General features: G+C 38.9%; 1 protein-coding gene across 7 annotated transcripts in view; it reads left to right on the top strand.

The window, feature by feature from the left end:
- The window catches only part of LOC144611422 (RNA binding protein fox-1 homolog 2-like), a 200853-nt gene that overhangs the window by 146696 nt on the left and 26639 nt on the right, over positions 1 to 27518 (top strand). For 5 of the 7 annotated variants that reach the window (XM_078430497.1, XM_078430494.1, XM_078430492.1 and 2 more), the window contains 4 exons: positions 93 to 236; positions 3335 to 3388; positions 14921 to 15013; positions 21451 to 21511. In XM_078430497.1, the coding sequence (XP_078286623.1) occupies positions 93 to 236; positions 3335 to 3388; positions 14921 to 15013; positions 21451 to 21511 (352 nt within the window). The remainder of the gene's footprint in view (positions 1 to 92; positions 237 to 3334; positions 3389 to 14920; positions 15014 to 21450; positions 21512 to 27518) is intronic. The other 2 variants (XM_078430493.1, XM_078430498.1) reach the window with 1 other exon arrangement.

Here is a 27518-nt window from a genome sequence, read left to right as displayed (position 1 = left end):
AGCCATAATTATTTGCTGCATTAACAGAAATGTTTTAATTGAAATATTCATCAGCATAATTGTCTGCTATTCCTTTTTTCCTATTCTTTCAGCAGACAGATGAAGCAGCACAGACAGATGGACAACAACAAACACAAAGCACAGAGAGCAGCGAGAGCAAACCCATACCTAAACGGCTTCACGTTTCCAACATTCCCTTTCGATTCCGTGATCCCGACCTCAGGCAAATGTTTGGGGTAAGGATGAGCTTTTACTGGAACTCTATTCAAAGCGCTTCATACAAAAATATATTTCCTCAGAAAAGGAATTCATGAGCAATGCTTGGTGCAAGAATTTTGGTGAAAGATTTAAAAAATGGGAATTGAAATAATATAAAAAGTCTATTTCCTTATAACTTAAATTTCATCTCTAGAGCTTGGGATGCAGTCTTCATGGGACAGCTAAATAAGAGGGGAAAAAATGGAAATGAATTTGGAAGATATCTTTCCAATTCTGTGCAATTGAAATTCAACAGTGCAAAATAACTGTTATAACATAAAAACTCCCTTTTAATTTTGTTGCTCTGATAACAACCCCAGCTTCTCCAGTCTAAAATACTGGTAATTGATCAGGCCATGGTGAGAATACTGTATCCAGCTTACCACACAAAGTAACTGTCTATTTTAGAGAGAAAGGAAGATTCACTAGAATGATCCCACTAGATTTTAAATTTCTGTTTTGAGATGAACATGAAAAATTGCTGAGCAATATCATCAAGATTGAAATTGTATTTGATGCTCAGTTTTCAAACAATGAACTTTAATATCAAAGGATTCAGTGAGGCATGTAAGATGGTCTTAAAAAATTGATCTTTCCCTCCAGCAGTTGAAGTGCATTCGAGTAAGTTTTAATTTACTATGTTTGAATTTATATTCTGGATTGCCAGTGGCAGTGAGTTGCCCTATTAATCTAACTACTTAGCCTGGCAGCAGATTCATAGACCCATGAAAAGTTTGTTGCTGGAATAATGGAACCACATTTAGCAGCATGAACCCCATGAACCAGAATGCAAGTCACTGAGAATCTGAATCAAAGTGGAGACAGTGTAAAACAATAATTTGCATGTATCGTGCACTTTCAATGCATGAAAATGTCACAAAATGCTAACAGTCATAATCAGAAAAGGAGGAAAAAATAGATAACCAGGGCAAAGAAAGATGTAGTGGGGATGTTAACAAAGCTTAGTGAAAGAGCTTTTTTAAAGAGAATCTTAGAAACAAAAATGAGCAATGGAAAGATAGTTGAAGGAGATCATAGAGTGTGGAATCTTGGTAGCGCGAAACTGTGTTGTCAATGGTGGGATGAAAAGGTGCAGAGTCCAAGCAGTAACGGAGTTGGAAGAACAGCTTTCTGTAAGCTGAAGGATGTTTTTTAGAGAGAGGAAAGACCAAATAAGTTGAACATAAACATTGAAATTATACTTTTGGGACCAGAGGTTCAAGAGTCCATTGTCAGTTAACATATTTTCATGTCAGTTTTTGAGTGGTCTTTCTGCCAGTTTAGTAAAATCCATGTATCAAAATCTGAGCAAATCAGTGGCTCATTAGCATCGTGTGTGGTTTGAATTGCATTTGGAAGGAATCATTTGAATTTGTATCTGGTCCAGTTTTTAGTTGCTCCATTTCAGTAGGAATCTTTTCAGAGGTGGGCACAAAGTGCTGCAGCAATACAGCGGGTCATGTAGTATCTCTGGAGAAAAAGGATGTGTGAAGTTTCGGGTTGGGACCCTTCTTCAGACCTTTTCAGTCTGTTTTACACCAGTGTGACCACTTATCAGAGGCAGCTATCCTGATGGAAACTCGTGTTTTCTATATCTTGTGTTCAACCATTTTGCTTCCTCTCGAATGCTGAATACTGTAAATGCTGGAAATCTGCAAGAAAAAAGTCTTATGAATAAAGCTATCACCCCCATTAGACATCAAATTATATCAATAATATGGGATGAATTAAAGTTTTAATTTTGGCCCTAGAAAATTCCAAATAAATTGGTATCCTGTGCTGCCTTGGTATCTGAGGGAAAATTTGTCCCTGCTGCAGCAGAAATAGAGGAAGGCAGTAATGTTTCACCTTGGAGATTAATTAAAATCCATAATGAAAACAAAAAATGCCGGAAATACTAAACGGATCTATTCCCATCTGTGCAAAGAGAACCCGTCAATGTTTCAGGTCAGAGATCCTTCGTCAGAACCAAAAAAGAGACACATGAAGCTTGTTAAACTGCAGTGGGGGAGAGGGATGACTCTGATTGGGTAAAACCAGGATGACCCTGGGGATAAGCTGTAAACAAGGTTATCTGGTCAGTGGGTGAATGGGAGCAGTTAGAGGGAGAGAAACTAACCTGGACAAAAAAAATGTGGGAGTTGGAAAATGCAGAGCATAAGGACAAGCCCAGCAGGTTTGGCTGGGCACGTGATCCACACTCAGAGAAAAATGGGAAGGGAGTAAAAACAAGCTGGTATTATGGGTGACAGAAATAGATTTGAGAAATAAAGGTACTTGAAGTTGTAGAATCGATATTGAGTCCAGAAGATTGCAATGTGTGCAGATGGAAAATGAGCTATTGTTCCTCAAGCTTGCATGGGACTCACAATGCCACTAAAGGAGACTGCAAAGCAATAGGTCAGAGTGGGAGTGGGATGAGGAGTTGAAGTGGCAAGCATCAGGATGATATTCGTTGCGGATTGATTTTCAGGAATTAAAACCTGTACCTGATTAAATCAGTTGAATTAAGGGCATGTTACAAAATTGTTTGATTCACAACTCACTCCACAATGGGTTTAGCTTCTGATCTGTGCAGTGGTGGATAGTTTCTGGTAGAAATAATAAGCTAAACCTGGTACCCTGAGAGGCCCTGGCACCGACCGGTCACTTTCCAGTAATTTCACTTAAAAGTCTCTGTCTGTGAAGAAGATGCAGGATCAGGTTTGCCCCTTGGGGTCATATAGCCATGAAAGTTTGCTGAATAAATCTTTCAAAAAGGCTGAACAGTGAGTCATTAAATATAGTCAAGGCCAAGTTAGAGCTTTGGACTATAGGTAATTGAAAGTTATGGGCATCAGGCAGATAAGCGAACTTTAGGGTAATGATCAGATTTGCGATGATCTTATTGAATGGAAGAGGAGATAAGAGAAGCCATATGGCTACTCCTTTATCTTTTAAGTTACTTAAAGAAATCTGATATTGACATCTATTCCAGTAGGAGTCAGCTCTTTAAGCCAATATACAAAATAGAACTCAGAGCAGAATTTTGAACTGACATGTGTACTAATAAATTCATATTTTATTTTCTCTGCAGCAATTTGGTAAAATCATAGATGTAGAAATTATATTTAATGAGCGTGGCTCAAAGGTAAGCACATTTTTTTAATGTTTAATTTTTAATACTATTTGCTGTGTATAATTGCTAAAAGTTGAAGTTGTTGACTGTTTTAAACTATTTCCAGCCTGTGGCATTTTCCAAAGTTGATCCTTTTCACTGATCATCTTCATAATAGGATAGGTTTTCGTCCAATATTGGATGACAAATAAAGCTATCTTGAATCTTGAATCTTGGAGTTATCAGTGTCTCTCTGTCCTTGTAATTGTCACTGTTTATAATGGCAACATTTTCTCAATGATGTATCCATGAAGCATTTTCTTGCTTTTATTTATTCCCCTGTTTGTCCTTTATTAATTCCCCTTCACTGAAACAATGTTCACAATCCAGAATTGTTGTCATTTATCGATTCTTTCACCTGGTTGCCTTTACTAAGTACTTAGTTATATGTGCAGTCAAGGCACTATTTATTTATTTGGTAATACGTGATACCAATCAATTTGTTGACACTATCTGCATGGAAACTAATTGGCCATGTTTGATGGTGACAGAATTTGGAAAATGATACTTGGCTGGAATCAGTTTCAGGACACAAAACTATGCTGATTAAGTAAAAATACTTTAAACTAAGTTTCTGATGTTTTAATTATTGTCACTTTTCTACTGCCATTATTGTGCTGCTCCTTTTTCCCCTTGAAGTAACATTTATCATATTACCCATTGATATTTACTATTGTGGCGTTGAATTCATCTCTCTCCCTCCTCATTCCTTTTCAGACTGCTAATGTCAAGTTCCTAGTGTTATTTTAATTCTCCAGTTTATCTGGGGGAAATTCTAAAAAGAAATTCTCAAGGTAAACGTTCTTCTTTTGTTCTTTTAAGAGCGAGCTGACAGGCTTTTTAATCATAGAGCTGTCATGAAAAGCCTTTTTAACTGCAGAGCAGTTTAGCGATGCTCAAAAAAAGAGAAAGGCTCTGTGCTTTAAGGCAACTTAATTATTCTACATTGTACATTTTTTTCCATTACAACTTGCTTTAAATTGATAGATGAGCACATGCTCTTGATTCCTGCAAACCTTGAACATTGCAGCAACACTGGAAATTAGGGTCACTGAGGTGGTCTGCTATTCAGAAAACAAAGTTGAAGCTTCATCTTGTTCTCTACCCCTTGCCATAATTGAACTAACTAATCAAAAAGGAAAGGTATTAACCTCCCACCTAATAAATGGCTTTGTGAAGACTGCAAGTACTGCAGATTTCTCACATTTACTTTATGAGCAGAGTGAGAATGGTGGCAGCACCCTGCAACAACTGCAGATGCAGCAAATCATATGTCACCTTTTTAACCTTGTGTTTCTATTCATGGATCTTCAGTGGTGTTGAGGGAAATACCATATCAGTAAGCAACGTGATAACTAGCTCAGCACCAAATTCCAAACTTGCCTTTGGTGCTCACAGTCCACTGAATGTAATATTAAATGGATTTCTAAAGATGTAAGCTGTATTTTTTAATTGATAAAAGCTTAAAAGCAAAACAATGGTGGTCTTCTGAGCTAGCCATTAGTAGGGAAAAGAGTCACGGTGGTATACCACTAGTTAGCAATAGTGTAATTTTTGAGGCTTATGGTGCGACAATCCTGGGCTACATCTGAAATTGTGCATGTCCCACTGGGAGAACTAGGAATGCTGTTGACTGTCTTGTGCCATCAGTATGCTTGTATTTGTAAACCAGGCTTAAATTTAAATAATTGTTGTAGGAAGGAAATGCAGATGCTGGTTTAAACCGAAGGTGGACACAAAATGCTGGAGTAACTCAGCAGGACAGGCAGCATCTCTGGATAGAAAGAATAATGTGCTGTTAAATGACCAGTGCAGATAAAATAGTATACTAGAAAAGATAGAAATTTCACTTGAAATAAGGACTGAGTATTAAGGGTATTTAATGTATTTGTAATGCTGGAAAATCAGCTTAATGTTTCTTTATGATCTATCACAATTACCATTGCAGTCAAACAAAGGTTTGGGATGGAGAGAGATGACCATACGTAATATCACATGATAATCTGATTTGTTACTTATGAAAATGTTATGATTGCAGCATTTTATAGAATGTTTTTAAAGAGAATCTTCCATTTCATTGTCCTTTACAAGAAGTTTTAAAACAAAATGTAAATACAAGTTTGTTGCTTCACTCCAAAAAAAAGCTGCAGATGCTGACAAAAGAACAAATTGCTGGAACCACTCAACAGGTCAAGCAGCATCGTGATTTTTTTTTAAATCAACATTTCTGGTTGATGTCTTTTCATTAGTCCAACCTTCTCTCCCCACACATGCTGCTGACCTGCTGTGGAGTTGTACCATTTTTAGTTTTTATTTCTTCTTGCTTTGTTTTTTATTTGCAATTCAGTGATTTGGGAGTCCACTGCTGGATTCCCAATCTGCCTTTTCCCATCAATCCTACTAGACTGTGCTTGTGGACTATCTAGTATTGGAGTCAAAAGCTGAAATTGCCCACAGCTCCATCCAGTCAGTAGATTGACAATAAGCTTACAGAAACTAAATTGTGAGCTTTATAGTGGAAGGGAAGTTTAAGCAAGTAGATTCATTTTTCTAACATTCGATGCCCATTTTTTTTGGGGGGGGGAGAGCTTACCTTTTTCTTCTGTGACGTGTTCAGGCTCGGTCTCAGTTATCATAGAGCTGTTACAATCATTGCAGACATTCTGTTGTTCTACCCAGCCTAAGCCACAACTCTCTGAGCTATCACAGCTTTAAGTGGGGTAGCATGGTTTTGAATGTAGAAAATGACGTGTGAATTATTCTCCCTCCCAACATTCATTTTCCATTCTGATCTCATACTAAATACAATAATCACCTTTTCATTTGCCAATGATTTCAAGTGACTGTACAGGGCATAAAAATGGGATATTGCCTTTTTTTAAATTACATCGATTTGAAATATATTTTTACGTTTATTTTCAGTATGTGTAGGGAGGAACTGCAGACACAAAAAGCTCGAGTAACTTAGCGGGTCAGGCAGCATTCCTGGAGAGAAGGAAGGGTGACGTTTCGGGTCGAGGCCCTTCTTCAGACTGGTTAGGGAAAAGGGGAACAAGAGATATAGACGATGATAAAGGAAACAGGCCATTGTGAGCTGTTTGTTGGGTGAAAACGAGAATCTGGTGCGACTTGGGTGGGGGAGAAATGGAGAGAGAGGGAATGCTGGGGATGCTTGAAGTTAGAGAAATCAATATTCATGCCTCCTCCCTCGACTGTCCAGGGACCCCCAACAGTCTTTTCAGGTTAGGCAGAGGTTTACATGCACCTCCTCCAACTTCATCTACTGTATCTGTTGTTCAACATGTGGACTCTTATACATCGGCGAGACCAAACGTAGACTGGGCGATCGTTTCACTTTCACTGCTCTGTCTGCCTGAACCTACCTGATCTCCCGGTTGCTAAACACTTTAATTCTCCTTCCCATTCCCACACTGATCTTTCTGTCCAAGGTCCCCTCCATTGTCAGAATGAGGCTAAACGTAAATTGGAGGAACAGCATCACATATTTCGCTTGGGAGCTTTCAGCCCAATGGTATTGTATTGATTTCTCTAACTTCAAGTAACTCCGGCATTCCCTCTATCCATCCCCCACCCAAGTCGCACTAGCTTCTTGTTTTCACCCAACAAACAGCTAACAATGGCCTGTTTCCTTTATCATCGTTACTTTTTTTGCACATCTTTCATTCGTGGTTCTTATCTCTCTACATTATCATGTAGATCTCTCGTTCCCCTTTTCCCTAACCAGTCTGAAGAAGGGTCTCGACCCGAAACGTCACCCATTCCTTCTCTCCAGAGATGCTGCCAGTCCCGCTGAGTTACTCCAGGTTTTTGTGTCTATCTTGAAGTTTATTTTCTTTCTGTTTCTGACGTTATAGTGGGTGGGAGCTACATTTAGCAGCAAAGGAGTTAAATTGTGATTTGATTGGTTATGTTTGTGTTTTTCCAGAAATACAGGGGACCAATCGCCACACAGTATTCTGATGTTTTATATGATTAACTGTCTCACTAAAACCACTTCATGCTTAAAAAGGGTTAGGAAAAACAAGTTTTCTTTCATATTCCTTTGATTTCATGACTAATGAAGCAACATTTTTAATACCGAGATAATATTTCTGGTGAAGGACTTGGCCAGAATCCTTTCGACCTCACACCTTTTGCTTATATTCGTCAATTTCACAGCTGTCTCTGCCTAGTTGCTATCCTTTACAGTGGGTCCTCAGAGTCGGCCACAGGTATCCAGCTTATGGAGCTTCACCATGCATTGGTGTGCTTGCTGTGTACGATATCTGCGAGACCACTGCTAACCATGCCCAAACTGCCCGAATTGGGAGAAATGAAACTGAACTGACGATGAGGAGTGGCTTGCAAGAATGTCCAGGGATCTTTAGTCAGGGCATAATCATTGATGGAATGGGCACCACAATAACACTTAAGCTGTTATCACTCCATTATTTAAAATGTTAGAGATCAGTAATTTTATTAGATGGAAATTAATATTCAGTGTGCTGCTGAATGTATATTTGTTAGCTAACTTCTTTTGCCCCATGAAGTTGTTGATCAATTGTTCCATACAACTTCCAAAGTATTTTTAATTCCTGTTTGAGTACAGAAAATGAGTAAGAGCAAGCTATTCAACATAGATGTTCAAACCATCATTGGCATTGAGTATACTATGATTTTTTCTTTAAACAGTTTGCAAGTGTTTGTGGCATTCATTCATGAAAACTCAAATCACTATTTCCTGATGATTTAATTGCCTTAAAGTCTAAAATATCTCATGTTGAGGCTATTTATTCACAAAATGCTGGAGTAACTCAGCAGGTCAGGCAGCATCTCAGGAGAGAAGGAATGGGCGATGTTTCGGGTCGAGACCCTTCTTCAGACTGATGTCAGGGGGGCGGGACAAAGGAACAGTGTTGAGGCTAGAACTGTGCCGTGTGAGTTAATTTTGATCAGGGTAGCTGAAAGGGCATAAATATCAGCATTACTACCCCATTGATAACGGCGTAGAAACATTGCTGCACAAAGATCATTGTACAGACATTTGATGAGAATAGGATCGGACTTGCCAATAATGTATATCGTCACACAACCAACTCATTGCCAGGGCCTATGCACAAAGGCATGTCACTTTGCCATGTATTAAAGAGCAGCCAGCACCCAGAAGCATTTTATGTAGAAAATTTAGATCATGGAAGAAAATTTAAATAAACTGGAAAATAGTAAGATGCATCACAATGCTGGTGTCTTCCCATGCTCATATATTGAGGATAATTTTAAAGTTGCCAAGAGGTCAAATTATTTCAGCAGATAGTATAATATCTATAGTGTGAACAGAGACCTCTAATTAACAGCTCCATTAATTACAAACAATAACCTATCTCATACTGTGCTATTTTTAATATGCTCGTCAGAAAATCACGTGATTTTGAGTTAAATTTTTAATGGAAACAAAATGAATGTCAAATGCTGGACTTAACATTTTTCTTTTGTTTCTAGTTAATCAGGCTTAGAATATGAGCAGGAATGTGAGTTATTATATAACACATAAACCTACAGTTAACCAAGATTAGACCAGCCTGTTTTTTGTTCTTCACTGAAGGGATCTGTCCCAGTGAGCAGGATGACACGGGGCAGTTTAATTGTGATTTTCATTGCTCCTGATGGTGGTGGTTGGCAGTGTCACCTGTGGGCTCGAACAGGGGAACTGATTCTTGCAAAAAGCTTCACGTCATTCTTAGTTGATGAATAAGGTTTTAGATAAAACTCCTCTAACGCAGCATGAAAACAACTACCCTCGACCAATCACTTCAAGCATGATTGTTTTTGCTGCTGAAACTGTGTTATTATGTGCACTGTGGTATATTGGGGATATGGTGCATGTATTCTTATGGGTTAAATTGTGTTTTCTGTCTATGAACACACATAGGAGTATTGCCTTTTTTATTTCTCGTTTTTATATTTGTATCTAGTAACATTTATTTATCATTCTTCTGCAGGGGTTGTTGATCTACTTTTTTGACACTGCTCATCTGTTGCTTGTATTTATTGCAGTTCTGAGGCCAGGTTAAAACGACGAGTTACTTGGGCTATCTCCATCACACTGTCCCTATCTATAATTATTTACCATTAATTTCTTTAACCGTTGATAAAATCCTTTATATGGCCCATAACTTTAAATGCAGACCTGCCTATATTGAGTTACTATTTTATTTTCAAGTGCCCTAGACTTCCATGCCCACATGTCCAAATATGGCTGTGAAACTGTGTGTGAGTGCGTGTGTGTGCTCCATGCCAAATTGAGGACAGATGACTTTAGGAATAGCTAGACCAAAATAAAATTGAATTTCTGCCCTCGACACTAAATGTGGATTTGTCAGAGCTGACAAAGCATTAAGTATGAGTGTTGATTTTTGTGGTTGGAGAGAGGAAATTTTATTGAGTTGACCTTTCATCGTTGTGGAACATTATAAGCCACCATATGAGAATTTTTGGAACTAGAGAACTTTAGCATTGTTGCTTTTGTCTCAGTTCATCCTCCAATTCTGTAGCTGTCAAATCTTGATAACTGGTTATTCAATGTTACACAAAAATTGGGAAGTTAGATTCATTCAATACCTCGTTCATGTGTGCTTCATGGCCAATGAACTATTTTGGAGTATATTCACAACTGTATGGGTCAAACCATGATGATTTTGTGCTCAGCATAGCCCCATCAACAGCAAAGACATCAGTTAATTCCTGTGGCATTGTTGTTTGAGGAATGTGTGTGGACAGGAGCATTAGACGAACACCCGTATTCTTCAGATCATACCACAAGGAAGAAAAGAGATCTGTTTAATGTCCCCTTTGAAAACTCTGAACATGCACAACTGCATAGTACTGCATTGAAATTGCTCAAATTACATGACCAAGTCTAGGAATAGATTTGGATTTTCAGACCTTCTAACTCAGGCGATGTTCTAATTGTTGAGCCACTCTCAGGTTTAATACAAAATACACGTTGCAACTTTATCATCACCATATTTTGCAAAATATTTGTCAGTTGTTGATCGCACTTTAGGAGGAAGCTGGCATCACTGTTGCAAAAGATTTCCGTGGGGTTTTTTGTAAAGAAACTTTGCTAGAGCAATTTAAGGAAGGACAAATAAAATGGAAAAATCAATCATTTGATGTGAATTGAAAGATCAGTGCATTTGTTCAGGAATGGGGTAGAAAGAAATTGCAGAGGAGGAGAGGAATTTTAAGGAATGGATGATGGTTTTGATTGATGGGGAGTCAAAGAAAAAAATGTTAGAAATCAGTTGTGATAATGTTAGAAATCTTTAATTAAAATTTAAATGTTTAATATGTTCCCATTTGCCATTAATTTTAGATATTACTAAATCTTGACCTGTTTTCTGATCATTCCCACCTTTTTTTGTTCAAACGTTTATCACAATTCTAATATGATAGTGTCTGCACTTAACAGGGAATAATTTTCAAAATTGCTGAAATATAAAAAATACTGCAAGAAGGTGGTTTAACAAGGTAATCATTCACATCTTCTTCACAGTAGGAGTTTTGATTATTGCAGCAGCTTCCTTTCTCCACTCAGCCAATGTAAAATGAAATGAAACTAATTAAGCCATGGTAACAGCAAGATAAAAATAGATTTAGTAATGCATAATGCTTCGGAATGGTCAGATCCGATATACAAAATAACTATTTACCAAACACTGAGAATTGAGCATCGTATTTAAATTGGTTTTTAAATTTTAAATACTCCATGAAGACTGCTAAGTAATAGCACGTTGCTATTGATCTAGAAATAGAACCCAAGATCTTCATTAAAATGTATCAAATATACAAGGAGGAGGTGATGTTGGGGCTCTTGAAGAGCATTAAGGTGGCTTAATCCCCAGGACGTAATGAGATTTAGCTCAGATTGTTGAGAGGAGAGGAGCCTCAACAAGGACCTTTGCAACTTCTCGAGCCATGGGTGAGCAGCTAATGTCCCTTTATTTAAGAAGGGATGTAAAGAGAATCCAGGGAATTATAGGTCGTAGAACCCCATATCAGTGTTAGAAAGGTATTGGAGAGGATTCTTTGGGATATGATTTACTCCCATTTGGAAGAGCATGGGTTAATTCGGGGCATCAGCATGGCTTTGTACATAGCAGGTCGTGGCTTACTAACTTGATCGAGTTTTTTTGAAGAAGTGACAAAGGTGATCGATGATGTTAGGGCAGTGGATGTTGTCTACAGATTTTAGTAAGGCAGTTGATAAAATCCCCCATGGCAGGCTGATCCAGAAGATTAAGATGCACACTATTAACAATGATTTGGTCATATGGATTCAGAACTGGCTTACTGATAGAAGACAGAGTTGTGGTGGAAAGACAATACTCAGGCTGGAGGTCTGTGACCAGTGAAGTTGCACAGTGATCTGTTCTGGGACCTCTGCCATTTGTGATATATAAAAATGACTTGGACATAAACATGGACGGGTTAGTTTGTAAGTTTATGGATGACACCAAGATTGCTGGAGCCACATACTGTGAGGAAGGCTATCACGGTATACAATAGAATATAGATCATAAAAGGACAGATAAATGGCAGATGGAGTTTATTCTGAGCAAATGTGAGGTGTTGCACTTTGGGAGGTCAAAGGTTAGGGGAAATATACAATTAATGACATTACCCTTAACAGCATTAATATGCAGAAGGGTCTTGGTATCCAAGTCTATAACTCCCTGAAAGTGGCAATACAAGTAGATAGAGTGGTGAAGCATGCCATGCTTGCTTTCTTTCACAGGTCGGGGGATTGGATATAAGAGTCAGGATGCACCTTTGTAGATCGTTGGTTAGGCTGCATTTGGAGTAGTGCATGCAGTTCTGGTCACCCCATCACTGGAAGGATGTTGAGACTTTGGGAAGTGGTTACCTAGATTAGAGATATTGACTACAGAAAGAGTTTGGACAAACTTGGATTGTTTTCACTGGGATGCTAGAGTTTGCAACAAGACCTGATAAAAGTATATAATATTATAAGAGGCAGATGACTGTCAGATCCTTTTTCCAAGGATGGAAAAATCAAATACAAGAAGGCATAGCTTTAAGGTAAAAGGGGCAAAGTTTAAAGGAGATGGGGCAACTTTTTTTATACACAGGGTGGTGAGTGCCTGGAACATGCTGCTGGGGTTGGTGGTGGAGGCAGATACGATAGTGAGAGTTAGGAGACTTTTAGATAGGCACATGGATCTGCAGGGAACGGAGGGATATGGATTATGTGCAGGTAGATAAGGGATAGTCTTGGCATCATATTCGGCACAAACATTGGGGGCCGAAGGGCCTATTCTTGTGCTTTACTGTTCTATGTTATATACCCTCCTATAGAATAGAAATGTTTAAATATGGCCGCATGGTTGCCTTTAATTCTTGTATTATATTTTTAACCAGGTCTCTCTGTTGTTAAAAGAACAAGTATTTTACTTAATCATCTTGGTGAAGAATCCAAGTTTGATATGGAACATTTTCAATTTTGGTTTGAGTTGAGGTTTGTTTCATTGGACATTCAGTGTTAGAGAGATGCTGAGTCAGGTTACTTATTGAAAAATGCTCCTCCGTTACAGCACAGCGCCATAGTACTCATTGAGCTTCAACATTCAGCAAGTGCAGAATAGCCAGAATTGCTTCATTTTGACTTTTTATTTCCTCTAATCAGCATTCTTATGACCTTTGAGTAAGATTGCTATTTAGTGCGGAATTACACTTCATTTACATTGTAGACTTCTGCTATTAGAAACTGCCAAAATTAATTTCTCTTGGGACTATTATGACTGTGAGTGGAGACTTTCCTGCCATCTGTCTCTGCTGGCTTGAACCCAGATTTCGGAGGTGAAAAGGACAGTGTTCTGACTGTGCCACCCATTCCCCCCAAAAGTGACTTTTTGCAATCCTACAAAACATTGAATTACATTTGATTGGATCATTCCCTGTTTAAAATATGTTGTGGTTTGGAAAACTCAGGAATTGATTGGTATCAAAAGTTAATTGTGTTTATTAGGATTAGTTTGGATTCTGTGTGTCCATGGTTTATACTAAATTGTTAAAAGCCCAAGTAGTTAATGGCTTGGCTGGCAAACACACAAAAGCATTCATCCACTGACTGACTACATAATTTATCTCTATGACCAGCTCCCTTCACATGACCAAAAATTGCATTCTGCAAAGCAAAATGTCTCAAACTATCTCACAGTTGATTCAAATGTACAGCCAGAGATTGGGGTTTCTGAAGTCTTTCGTAGTTGGATCATTTTCTTCTTCCATTTGGCGCACAGAATTCTAGCTTTGATGCGGTCAGTTGTTTTTCCATTGGCTCCTTTCACAGTCTAATAAGTGGCAGCTGAAAGTCATCTCTCACGAACACACAATTAAATTTAATTAATAGCAGTCTTCCAGGGATCAACTGACATGAAGTGAGGACAAGGCAAGAAGCAGAAAGGCAGCAGGGAGAGCAGCATTTTGGCAACCTGCGTGTCAAAACCAGAGATAGACTTAACTCAATTTGATTTATTTCATTACGAGAATTATATTTTCAGAAAAAAGATTGGTGTGTTTGCTGTACTTACAAAACTTTACCCCTCGGTTCATCTCCTGTATTTCCCACAGGCCAGACTCTTGCTGATATGTGGGCCCACAGGTTCTGGCAGCTCTGGAATTTTTCCCTGGGATGTAGACACTCACTGTTGCAGCTGTGCCTGATGCTGTCCTCAGTAATTGGAGTTTTCATCAGAGGTCACTGGAGAATTATAAACAGGACACTGACTGATTTTCCAGACCCCTCCCCATCTATTGACATCACCAATCCAACAAAGGTTTGAAATAAGGAAGTTACCCACCAATACTTCAACATGATAACGGGTTAGTTACACAGTCCCATGGTTGCACTGCTGGCATGTAATATAGCATGAAACTGACAGTAACAGCCAAATAAATGTGTTATATTCTGGGTGACTGTAGCTCATAAGATTTGACTTTTATAAAGTAAAAACTCAAAACATTTACTTTCCTTAGGGACCTGGACAAATAGCATTTAGATTTTTCATTAGCTATGCAAAGTATATGCTTTAGGAGCCAGCTGCTAGAACAACTCTGAAATTGTTGATCAGCATAAATACTAATTATAGATATTGCATAGGAACACCTAAAAACATGAATTTGAAATTGCAATGTTCCTTCCGACCTCTGCTCACTAAAATTCTATATCCTGCTCTTTGCCGCTTTCATCCATCACTTTCCTTTACCCACAAAATGCTGCCCCAAACTCCCAATTACTAATGAGCAGCCCAAGTAACGAGTACAGTTTTGTTTGGCCTCGCCGCTTACCTTTTTATTTATTTTTAATTTTCCAAGAAACATGCATGAGGATGAGAGAGAAGAGTATTGCTGATTGTGGTCATGTACTTGTTCTATTTATAATGATGTGCATGTTGTTCTCCCCCCTTCTCCCGCCGCATGCAGGGATTCGGGTTCGTAACTTTCGAATCTAGTGCTGATGCCGACAGGGCGAGGGAGAAATTACACGGCACGGTGGTTGAGGGCCGTAAAATAGAGGTGCATGTCTTAAAAAAATTGTTTCCTTCTATACATTTAATTTAAATGTCTTGCCTCACTTTTTATTTTGTACACTGGTTGTTCGATGGTCATCTTTTGTGCGTCATTGTTCTAACTCCTCCTTTACCCTCCAATCTCTTTTTTGCACTCATTAATTTACACAGTAATTCCTCCCGCCTTGCTGACCAGAATTATGTTTGTTTTTTTTTAATTTGGCCTCTGTTGTGCAAGGCTCTCTTCTGTTTTGTTTTTGCAATGAGAATGTCCAGTTTTACCTCCGTGTCTTTCAAAGCAGGGTGCAAATAGGTTCCCCTTGGTTTTATGAGGTAAAACTACCGAAACACAAAATGAAATGAGTCAGTTTTCTCCAATGCAGTGCTGAGGGGTGAATCCATCAGTGGAGGTGGCCTCTCCTTTTGTAAACAAGAGGTTGACTGGAGCTTCTTTGGACTGCCTTTTCAAGCAGCTGCAGATGGCCTTAGATCAATGCTCCGAACTACTTGGAATATGCATAACAAAATTATGTTTATCACAAATTATTAAAAGATAAACAGTTAAAACATAATATGTTATTCTTAGTCTTATTTTTTAAAAATCCAATTGTTTCCTTGCCTTCGGCCTATTACGAGCCAGCCAAATCTGCAGACAGCTTAGAGTGTCTTTGTCCAAAGAGGATCCGAAGCCTGATTAATGTTTCATAATTTTGGTTAGAATTTTCTTAATTCCCAAGGAACTTTAGGTCTTAGATTTCCTCCTCAGCTCTGCCTTGTATGCAGACTGGTCTTTATGAATCATTTAAAGCCTTTTGAGTAAGATGTTTGCATATTTTGCTTTTTTTTATATTTCCCTCCTCGATGATGTAGCGTTTAGGGCCCTTCACTTGAGTCACAGTAACCATGGTAACTATACATGCTGGCGATGGTACGCAAGGGGGTAAGTGAACCAAAAAAGGAAAACAAAACAAACGAACACAAACAAAAAGGAAACCCATCTGCCATTTCACGTTTAACGCTACGAATGTGACTTGACTTGTCGTTTTCCCCTTTTCCAATGCTGTTTTTTGGTGCTGCCTGTACTGGAATGTACATTTTTTATTTTTTTTTAAGCAGCCTGAGCTATATTTAGTGGTTGATTGATGGTGACTCCTCCACATCTTACTCAGAGTTTTAACTACGGTTTTGCTGATTAATGCACCCTTTCTTTGTGTTTGTTTGTCCTTGTTCCCCCTCTCTCCCCCTTTCCTTGTATGTCACGCCTGTGAATGGTTACTCTGTTTCTCTGGGATTGTGCCTCTATCTCTATTGGCTCAATGTGTGGCTTCTCCAATGGTTCTTAGCCCTTCTTGGTGCTCATGTTGCACACTGCTGGAAAACTGACTTTTGCCCTCACTTAATGTTTAAACCCCTTCACTACTATCCTTTTAATTTTTAAGGTTTCTTTTGGCATGTTCCTTGTTTCATTGTTTTGTCCCATGGTTTTTAGATCTGTTTGTGTGTGGCCAAACAAAGGTAAACCTAGTACTTCTCAGGCTAAAAACTGTGTAGACCTTCGATGGGTGAGAGTGTATTTTGCAAAGTGTTCTGATCAAATCTATTGATTCTAATAGAGTCCCTGATCAAAGATCACTCACTAATATTGAGTTTTAGTAAAATATTATACTGCTTTTTATCTTGACTTTTATATTCCGACGTAAACAGAGTGGATTTTTTTTTGTTGAAAAACACTAGTTCTCCTCTTTGTTGAAAGCATCCTTTAAGTGAGTTTCCATTATCTCAATTTTAAAAGAAAGCTTCTGGAGGTGCTGATTCATGCTAGCTTACGATTCCATTGCCACCTCCTACCTCTTGGTATTCCCACCAAAATGCCACTTATTCATTTGTGAGACTAGCAAGTGAGTGTCATCAGCTGTTCAATCGTGAAGGGACATCACAGTTAAGGCTGATCTTCTTGTCACCTAACAAGTGAAGTGAAGTCATTGGAGCTTTTGTTCATTTGCCCTAATATGTGGCCCACTGACAGATTTTGCTTGCCACTGCTCTGAAGTGCCTTTGAATGTTTTGTTATGTTAAAGGTGCTATATAAATACAAAAGCATATTTAAGAAATATTGGTTTTCTTTCAATGCCTCCCCTTTTAACCTCAATGACATGATTTACTAAAGCACTGTTGCTGTCAGCCTGGCTTAGATTGGCGCTCCCTGACCCTGGAATTGAGCATGTTCCCTCCCTGCTCTTTAGGGCTGCTTTCTGTTTACCCATTAAACCAATCGGTATGCCTCTAATTCATTATAAAATCATTAGCAGTAACCACTCTAGGTAAGTCTTCCTTACACTGAGGGGCAAGTGTGAGTCTTAACTCCAACGGGGAAGGATAAAAACTGCAGATGAATATTCAGCTGGTCAATTAACATCTGTGAATTGAGGGGCAAGACTTAATATGTCATGTTGATAATCTTTTATCAACCTTTTATCAGAAACGGCTGAAATAGGCCAATGGTAACATGGGAATTAAAGGTGATAAATTAGGGGAGAAATAAATTCCTAGTTGATTTAAGGAAATGATTTAACGAAGATGGACTCTAAACAGCTACTTGAAGATAAACCAATCAACCTGAGTAATGACATGTTTTCACAAAAGTAAAGGATGGGACTGCTGAAATGTAAAACTACCGAGATGACATGGGGCATAAATGAAATAGTGAGACTGATAAAGAGAACTTTAATCACAAAGTTTAAGACTGATTAAAAGCTGAGAAAAATATAGAAAATGTAAGGGTGAAATTAAAAGGGAACCAAAGAAATCCCAAGATATTTTATAAATGCAGCAAGAGTTAGAAGATAATTAAGGAAAGAGTAGGGTCACTTAAAGATTTAGTTATGTATATATGGAAGAAATAAATGTGAGTCAAAGATTCTGAATGAATGTCCTTTGGAACTATCTTCACAAAAGAGGGGGATGATGCCAATGTGGTGGATTAGGAAGAAAGTTATGCAAAATTATAGATAGAGCTGCTATGACAGGAAGTGTTAACGAATTCAGCATGTGAGGGGATATATCACCAGACCCACATGAAATGTATCCTAAGCGGGTTTTTTAAATATGGAGGAAAATGTAAAGATTCTGAACATTATATTCCAATGCTCTCTGGCTGCCAGTGTGATGCCAAAGGATTGGAGCATTGCTAAAATTATACTATTGTTTCAAAAGTAGGAAGAAAAAAACAGAATAATTATTGCAATCAATTCTGAGCAAGAAAATGAAACTTCAATTTGAAAGATGTAAATTAAGCAAACAAATAATACACACATTTGTTAATGTTGACTAACAATTGGGTTAAATGAGAGCGATTAATTTTATGTAGTCCATCTTGTTTTTATAGCATCTTTTGACAAGCTCCCACGTTATAGGCAGGTCAAAAAGGTAAAAGCCCATGGGTTGCAAGAGGGAATAGCAAGATTGATCCATAAACCCACCCAGTGGCAAGAAGCAAAGGAGTATTGTCTTTGGGACAGGAAGAACTGTTTCTTGTGGAGTTATATATGGCTCAGTAGACAATCTCTTACTTTTTGGAGTTAGACATAATTGTAGGGCGCATGACAAAAGTCTGCAGATGTTCCAAAACTTGCCCATTTGGGAAGAGGAAAGATTAAACTCCTTGAAGTTACAGATGGCCTGGTTGGTCAGAAAAATTGCAAATTGAATTTTACACAGTGAGGTGCAGTGAACAAAGACTGAGAAGTGTGAAGAACAGGGGAACCTAGGGACGTATATACACCGATCCTTAAAGATAGCAGTACAGATTGATGTGGTTTAAAATGCATGGAGGATTTGTTTTATTAATCCAGACAGACTAAAAGTAGCTATATATTGACAATGCTGGAACCCTATTCAATGTTAAATTAAAAAGAAAATGTTTGGGCTGACATTTCAAGTTAAACTATAATACATGAGTTAGCCCATAGTATGCAAAAACAATGTAGTTGCAATGTGGAGAGTACTGGGAAGATTTAAGGATGTTGCCTAGACTGAAAAATATAAGCTATGAAGAAAAGTTATATGGACTAGATATTTTTCTTTGAAGCTGCGTGGCGACTTGACTTGAGGAGTAGAACATTATGAAGAGCCTGTGTAAGAAGGACCTTTCCCTTAGCAGAAAAGTTATAAGCTGGTACATAGATTTACACTGGTTGATATGAAACTAGCATCTAGTCTATAAGGGTGAAACAGGGTGACAGAGACTTGGGTGATAAGGGTGACAGAGACTTTCAGCACCGTTAAAAAGTATTTGGATATGTTCATCTAGCACTTGGCTGCAGATCAATTGTGGAAAGACATTTAGGGAAGGGCATTCCTTTTCAGCTTGCATGGACACAGAGGGCTAAACAGATTCATGTTCTATCATGCAGTTTTGTATGCTCTCCATATAACTAGGAAAGACCTAGGAAATTTAAAACATTTTTACATTGATAAATGTTAGTTTCCCACTTTCTTGCTTGCTAGTTTATTGAAAGACAAACTTTTTTTTTAAAATTAGTCTAATTTCATAGCTAAACAGAACACCCTGTAAGATATAATTCTACTTCTAATGTTGCTGAAACTCATTTGCAATGAATAAGTATTCAGTTCCTTTGCATAACTGAAAGTAATCAAATACAGATAGAGTCAAGCCAGCGATAGATCTGGAACCCGCCAGAGTAAATTCACCTTTCAACTAATACTTGTTTAACTTGTTACTCTTTCACGGAAGTACTAATAGCTAATGCATTGAACTCATCAGTGAGAATCAAGATCATCATCAGCAATGAAGGATTTTATGTGGTCTGATTGCTGTCTTTGTGTCACTTTGAAGGCATTGTACACATGTGTTGCAAGAAGGCTTGAAGGAATCTGCACCCCTGTTCTGTAGTGAATATTGAGAGGTAAATTTCTTGGGGCTTAAATAAAATGAGTTCCTCAGAGGCTCTTCAAAAACACTCGCAAATCCCTTTCGGTTAAACTGAAGCTTGGAAGGGTGGACCTCATTTAACCTTACAGGAGTAGGTCCAATTGGTCTATCGCACTTGCCTAGCACTGTGATAAACATCTAATAGTTCAACCCTGTTAGGCCTCTCCAAGTTTTTTTCCTTTCCAAATATACATTGAATTCCATTAAAAAAGTTATTAAACCCATGCACCCTATTATGCATTGCATACCAGGTCACAACATATTGCAACATATGTCAAAGCAAAAATTCCTGTCTCTTTTTTCCAAAAAAAATTCAAATGCATCTTGTGCTTCTTGCTAGACTTTTTTCAACATTTTCATTATTTCAACACCACTATTAACTCTCTATTCATATCCTTTGTGAGTTTTGCCTCAGCCCCTGCAGTCTCTTCATGTGCTTAAGGTGCATCATCTCATTCCTCAACCCAATCACCTCTGTCCTTTCTACAAGGGCTTAGCATCCAGTTTAAAATATGGTGGCCCAGACTTGAACACAATTCTCCACTTGAGCTCCAATCAATGTTTTACAAAAACTGGTTTAGAAGAACTTTTTTTTGTCCCCAGTTTCCCTCTTTAATATCTGCAGTCAAGTTTTGTAAAGGCTATTTTTAAGTCTTAACTTTTCCTGTCATCTTGAAAGATGTACATCCTGAAGATTACAAGGTCCAGTACACCAGCCCTACCCCATCACCAACACATTGCTTTTAAATTATATTAAAGATAGTATATTGTCTCCCTTATCCTCAAAAAAATTCAATTGCTGTACATTTGTTAATTTCTCAAAAATGTCTATATTTTCCTGATATTTCATTATCCTCAAAGTTTTATAACATTTTCAAACACTATTGTATAGTGTCCGCCCTTTCTATTGAGCAGTTCAAATGACTTGGCATAAATTTCTGTCCAGCCTTATACTCACCTCCTGAAAAGAGCATATCCTCCTTGATGGTCATCTGAACTGAAGCCAAAAGAATCAGTTTTTACAAATCTAACAGAATAACTTGCCTATTATTTACAACCATTTATTTGGCCTCATAAAATGCATCACAATCAAGCAAGTCCATACATTGCAGTTGATGTGTCCTATCCCCCAAAGAAACTCCAAGCAAACAAATTGTTCAAGGTTTTATTTGCAATGCTAAGCTCATGTCATTTCCGTTTTTCAATGTGAACAAAATTGGAAAGGAGCTTGCCTGAGAAATAATGGTTTACATTTGAGTGTCCTTGTTGAAAATATTTAAAAACATTTTGAATTTTATTAATAAATGCTAATATGTATATTGGAGTTAAAAAGTAAATTGTAAATTTTCTTTCTAATTCAGATAATGCTATGACCATAATAATTATGAGTAAATTGTTCATGATTGTGCTAGTCTTTGCATGTTCTGTATTTTAAACTCAATGACCTTTTCCTTGTTTAACGTGCTGGTTCTGTGTCGATCTGTGAACCTCAGGTAAACAATGCCACAGCTCGTGTGATGACTAATAAGAAGATGGTGAGCCCTTATGCAAATGGTAGGTATTTCAAGGATTACGCGTATACAAATTTAGCAACATTTTTTGTACAGGTTGTGACATATTGTTTCAAACCTTCGTGGAAGCAAAACAGTTCTGCATAACTGCTATCATTTTTCAAAAGCAATTCTTGAACAATTAAGCTTGATTGAGAACCTCCTTGAGGTTTGACCTTAATGCTTGTATTCTCTCTTTTGTATATACTGCATTCCACAGATTAGGCCAGCCCCGCATTAATGAGTAAATAGTTATTTGTCGCAAAGTGATGAACCAATGGAAATGTATAGCCCCTGTAACTGTAGCCTAGGAATTAGAAAATTGGTGATGGACCCTGTTCATAATCTCTCCCAGTGGTGCTTGAGCATGTCTGTGAATTAACTAAGGTGGATATTTAGAATTGACTGCCAGGATAGTGTAGACCAAGATATTAGAGAAAGTTGGATTCTGAACTGAGAGATTTCCAGTACAAAAAGTACAGGCATTGATTGATTGACCTTTTCTAATGGAGGCTGCTTCTCACAAGGTTGGGTCTGCTTGTAATACGCCTACAGTGCAATTAATGTTATTTCATTTGAAGGTCAACTGTGAAGAAATGCCATTTAGACAAAGTGTTGAGAAGCTGCTACATCTCCGAGAACCTTTTCTCTATAATCGTGTTCACCTTCTGGCCAAATGTTTGTGAAACTGTGCTGCAAAAGCTTAGTTTTGTTACTGAATTATTGAACCTGGAGTATTGTGTGCAGTTTTGGTCTCCTAACCTGAGGAAAGACGTTCTTGCCTTAGAGGGAGTACAGAGAAGGTTCACCAGATTGATCCCTGGGATGGCGGGACTTTCATATGAGGAAAGACTGGATAGACTGGGCTTGTACTCGCTGGAATTTAGAAGACTGGGGGGGGATCTTATAGAAACATATAAAATTCTTAAGGAGTTGGAGAGGCTAGATGCGGGAAGATTGTTCCCGATGTTGGGGGAGTCCAGAACCAGGGGTCACAGCTTAAGGATAAGGGGGAAGTCTTTTAGGACCGAGATGAGAAAACATTTCTTCACACAGAGAGTGGTGAGTCTGTGGAATTCTCTGCCACAGAAGGTAGTTGAGGCCAGTTCATTGGCTATATTTAAGAGGGAGTTAGATGTGGCCCTTTTTGCTAAAGGGATCAGGGGGTATGGAGAGAAGGCAGGTACAGGCTACTGAGCTGGATGATCAGCCATGATCATATTGAATGGCGGTGCAGGCTCGAAGGGCCGAATGGCCTACTCCTGCACCTATTTTCTATGTTTCTATGTTTAATGCAGTGTTTTTAGCGAGGAAAAAATATATTGCACTTTGAAGTAGCAGAATACCTTAAGGCACATAACGGGAACATTATCAGGTAAAGATGACGCTGAGTCACATTGCAGATGTTAGAGGAGATGACCGAAAGTGATAAAGGAAGAAAAAGAGATGAAAGGGTTTATGGAGGAATTCCAGAGGTTAGGGACTTGTATGGAAGCCAAAAATGAAGAGCGTAAATAGGAACTTAAAACCCGAAAGAGTGAAAGTATCTTGGAGGGTGTTTTAGATGGATGAAAATTTGAGATTTGGAGAAATTAGAAACTTTGTAAATTTAAAAATCAAGTCTGCTTAATTGGGAGCTTGTATAAATCAATAAAATGCAGAGTTGATCAGGAAGGTAGCAAAGAGATGAATGATGTTTTCAGTGGCAAATAAGCTAAAGGAGAGTTAGAACCAAGCAGTATTTCAAGCTGCCCAAACTATCTATTTGATGGCACTGATAAGTAGTCATCTCATATCATATTTGGGATCCAAATGGAAGAAAAATGGTTCAGTTCCTGATATATGTAAGAGAGAAGTGGGGTTGATGGCTGGGAGTTTGCAGAGAGATCTGAAAATGATTCTCAACGCTTCATCGATTTCTGTTCATCCATTTCAAGACATTTAACAAGTAATGTGACAATGAAGAAATCATTTTCTAATTTTGGATAACTCCCCCACCAGTCCATTCAGGGTCTCTTCCATCTTATTCTTTACCACCTACCCCAACCATCAGCCAGGCATCACCCTGCAACACCTGGTTCCATCCATCAATCACTGGCATATCTATTTATTTGGTTTTCTTCTCCCTTGGTTCACCTTTCACCTTTCTTTTCCCTCCATTGCCTGCTTCCATCTGCTCCACATCACTCCCTTATCTGCTTCCATCTGTCACCTACCATCCTCTTTCTCAGTTTAGACAGTGTTCCAGGTAGGCTGGAATACATTCAGGTATTTTGTATAGGGAAGTGAGAGTGCAGATGGGACAGTAATTTGCAAAGACCGAGGAATCAAAGGGTGCTTTGATAGACAGGTGAAAGATAAATAGATGAAAGACACAAAATGCTGGAGTAAATCAGTGGGTCAGACAGCATCTTTAGACTGATTGCAGGGGTAGGGAGGGCAAAGCATGGTAAGTCATAGGAAGAATGGAGGGGCTGGACAGAGCAGGGTAGGTATTAGGTGAATACAGGCATGGGGGGGGGGGGGGGGGTTGTTTGATGGTTGGACAAGCACCAGAGATGAACACACACCAGGAGCGAATTGTCTAGGAATGTTGGTGGAGAGGTGAGGGGAGAGATAGGTGCAAGGTCAGCCAGAGCTCAGGGGAGGGGGGAGGCAAAAGAAAGAGGGAGTGGTGTTTATGGGGGAGAAAGGGGATGGGGCTGTTTTGTAGAGGGTACCTAAAATTGGAGAATTCACTGTTCATAGTGATCGATTGTAAGCTACCCAAGTGGAATATGAAGTGCTGTTCCTCCAGTTTGCATGTGGCCTCATTCTGGCAATAGAGGAGGCCAAGAACGGTATTGGAAGGGAGTTATAATCGGTAGTTCCTGCAGGCTTTGGCGGACCACGCATAAGTGTTTGGCAAAGTGGTTGCTGAGTCTACGCTTGGTCTCGCTGATGCCTTATCGGGAACACAAGATGCAGTAGATGAGGTGCACGTGAACCACTGTCTTACTGGAAGGGCTGTCAGAGTCCCTGAATGGATGCGAAGGAGGAGATACAGGGACAGGTGTTGCAACTCCTGCGGTTGTTGGGGAAAGTACCCAGAGTGGGGGTGGTTTGGGTGGGAAGGATGAGTGAACCAAGGAATTGGGGAGAGAGCAGTCTCTGCAGAAGGCAGAAAGAGTGGAGATGGGAAGATCAGATGGGTGGTGGGATCACATTGGAGGTGCCGAAAATGTCGGTGGATGATGTGTTGGATACGGAGGCTGGTGGGGTGAAAGATAAGGACCAGGGAACACTTTTTTGTTGCTTTTGATGGGAGGGGGAGCAAGAGTAGAGCTACAGAACACAGAGGAGACATGGGTGAGGGATTCATTTATGACAAAAGGGGGGAAATCACGTTTACCATAGAAAGAGGACATCGGAGATGATGCTTTTTGAATTGAAAGCCTCATCTTGGGTGCAGACAAGTCGGAGACAAAAAGGCCATTAACAATACCAATGAACATGGGAACTTGAAAGGAATACTGAATGGTCAGCGGGTTAATAGAAGGGAGCAGAAGATAAGGAGGTTAGAGGGAAAAAGAAAAATATAAGTTCTAAGCTTGGGCTAAGGAAGGAACATTCTTTCATCCAGCAGGTTAGGAGAAAAGAGGGAAGCCATGCAAGCAGTGGACAGATGTGTCAAAAAAAACCTCATGGCAATTAGAAATCTGAATGTTTGCCTTGAATATAAATTATTCTGAGCAAAGCTTCCGATCGTTATTTGTGATGCAGCAATTTAACACAGCAGTATTTGGCAAACTAAAGCTTCATGACGGTTTTGCTGTGTAGTGGTGATACCCTGGTTTGACACCTAGCTAAATTCTAGTTACTATGTTAAAAAAGCAGTTGCATGTGACAGAGAGTGCAAAGTAATACGAATGATCCCACGGGTGAAGGGAACTGAGGAAAGATAAGAATAGCTTGAATTGAAAGAAGGGGTTGTAAAAAAAATTCTTATCATGGCATTGATTATACTGGTGCATTACCAGGTTAGACCAGAAATATTTAAGTAACCAGAATACAGAATACCTTTATTGTCATTCGATACCGAACTAAATTCATTTAACCAAGTTGTATAGAACCAGAGAACCTTGCTTTACATTAGGGAAAATACCAAAAAGAGTTTTGTTACTGTCTGAACAACATGGCAAGTGCACTAATTGAGACTCTTGTGGATGCAAAGCATTAGGCACTCACCTCCACCGTGCATGTGGATCTTCTGCAGTAGAAATCGGACATCATCATGGAGTTAATTTTAATATACGAGTTGAATCAGGGACAGACTTACAGAAATCACTAGACCAAGTGGACCCGTTGGGCTCAAACCTCTCCTGCATTGGTGCAGCACCCTCTCCTCCCCCCCCCCCTCCCCCCGGGATAATGCTCCTAAAATTATGTCTAAATCATATGTTTTACATAATTCAAGATTTGAGTACAAGATCCTGTGGAACCCACTGGATTTGCCTTCTAGTAACAAAAACACCATCAAGCATACCCTGTCCCTTGCCAATGATCCAATTTAGGATCCAATTTGCTATCTTCCCTCCAATCCTCCAGATTTTTACTATTTTCACCTGCCTGTAATGCAGGACCTGTTCAAAAGCCTTGCTCAAATCCATATAGACCACATCAAACCTTCATCAACCCTTTTGTTATGACAAAAAATCCAATTGTTCCTCAAACATTGAGTATGAACTTATTAATAATTTGTTAACATCCATTATTAATGTACGCCTGTCCAAGTGATGCTTTATATTATCCTTTAGAATAGGTTCTAGTAATATGCCACAACCAAAGTTAACTGTCTACTGTGAAATAGAGCAGGAAAGAAAGAGCATGTGATAGAGGCCAGTATTAACACAAACGAAAACTCGTCTGATTATAGGAAGTTCGAGGAAATGAACTTGAACATGATAAAGCATCAGAAAAGACTGGCAGCAAACATAAGGTGGAATCGAGGGAGGATATTAGATAGTATTAGACAAAAGGCATTACATTTCCGCCTTGTAAATATCAGCAGAGGGACACAAGGCTATTTGCTTAGTCTATAGTTCTAATTATCGTTAAATTCACCAATGATACCCACCATTGTTGAATGAATTACGGGTAATGATGAGTCAGTTGAGGAGGAAAATCGATCGTCTGATTGTATGGTGCCTTGCTCTCAATGTTACTAAGACCAAGGAACTGACTGTTGCGTTTAGAAGCGGAAGTCCAAGGGTCCACAAACCTTTTTTCATAGACAGGCAGGAGGTAGAGAGAGTCAACAACTGCAAGTTTACTTTACTATATGTTAGAGATACAGCGCAGAAACAGGCCCTTCGGCCCACAGAGTCTGCGCCGACACTTAACACTATCCTGCACACTATTTTACAATTTTATCAAAGCCAATTAACCGACAAACCTCATGTCTTTGGGGTGTGGGAGGAAACCGGAGTATCTGGAGATCACCTGCCTTCATGAAAGTTATAGGAAACCCTCCCCCACCAATTGTGATGACCTAGCAGTCTAGTGTTAATGAAGAACTCAAATTAGCTCAGTAAAAAGAGTTAGCATAAGAGAAATTAATGGGACAGAGAGGTGATACATCTCCATTATGGGGTGATTTGCATTCTTGGGTTTTGAAATGGCTATGGAGATAATAAATGAATTTAACCATGATTAACCAAAATCATCTTCCAAAATTCCAGATGTTTCAAAATGGTTTCCATAGTTTGGAGGTTGCAAATGTAATCAAGCTCCTTCAGAAAGGAGATAGAAGAATAAAAAAGAGGACCATAGACCAAGTTAGCTGAGGTCTATGTATGGAGGAAATGCTGGAATCTATCGCTAAGAAGTGATAACAATACTTGTTTAAAGAGAAATGCTTACAATAGGATTAGATTCATGATAGGAAAATCAAGACAAGTGATTGGATGCCTCAGTGACTGGTGCTGGGGCTCCAGGTGTTCACAATCCAATTCAATGATTTGGATGAGGGG

Source organism: Rhinoraja longicauda, chromosome 40 (genome assembly GCF_053455715.1).
Source record: "Rhinoraja longicauda isolate Sanriku21f chromosome 40, sRhiLon1.1, whole genome shotgun sequence".
NCBI classification, from domain to species: domain Eukaryota; kingdom Metazoa; phylum Chordata; class Chondrichthyes; order Rajiformes; family Arhynchobatidae; genus Rhinoraja; species Rhinoraja longicauda.
Note: the sequence above shows the minus strand (reverse complement) of the source record. Positions and strands in the feature narration are given on the sequence as shown.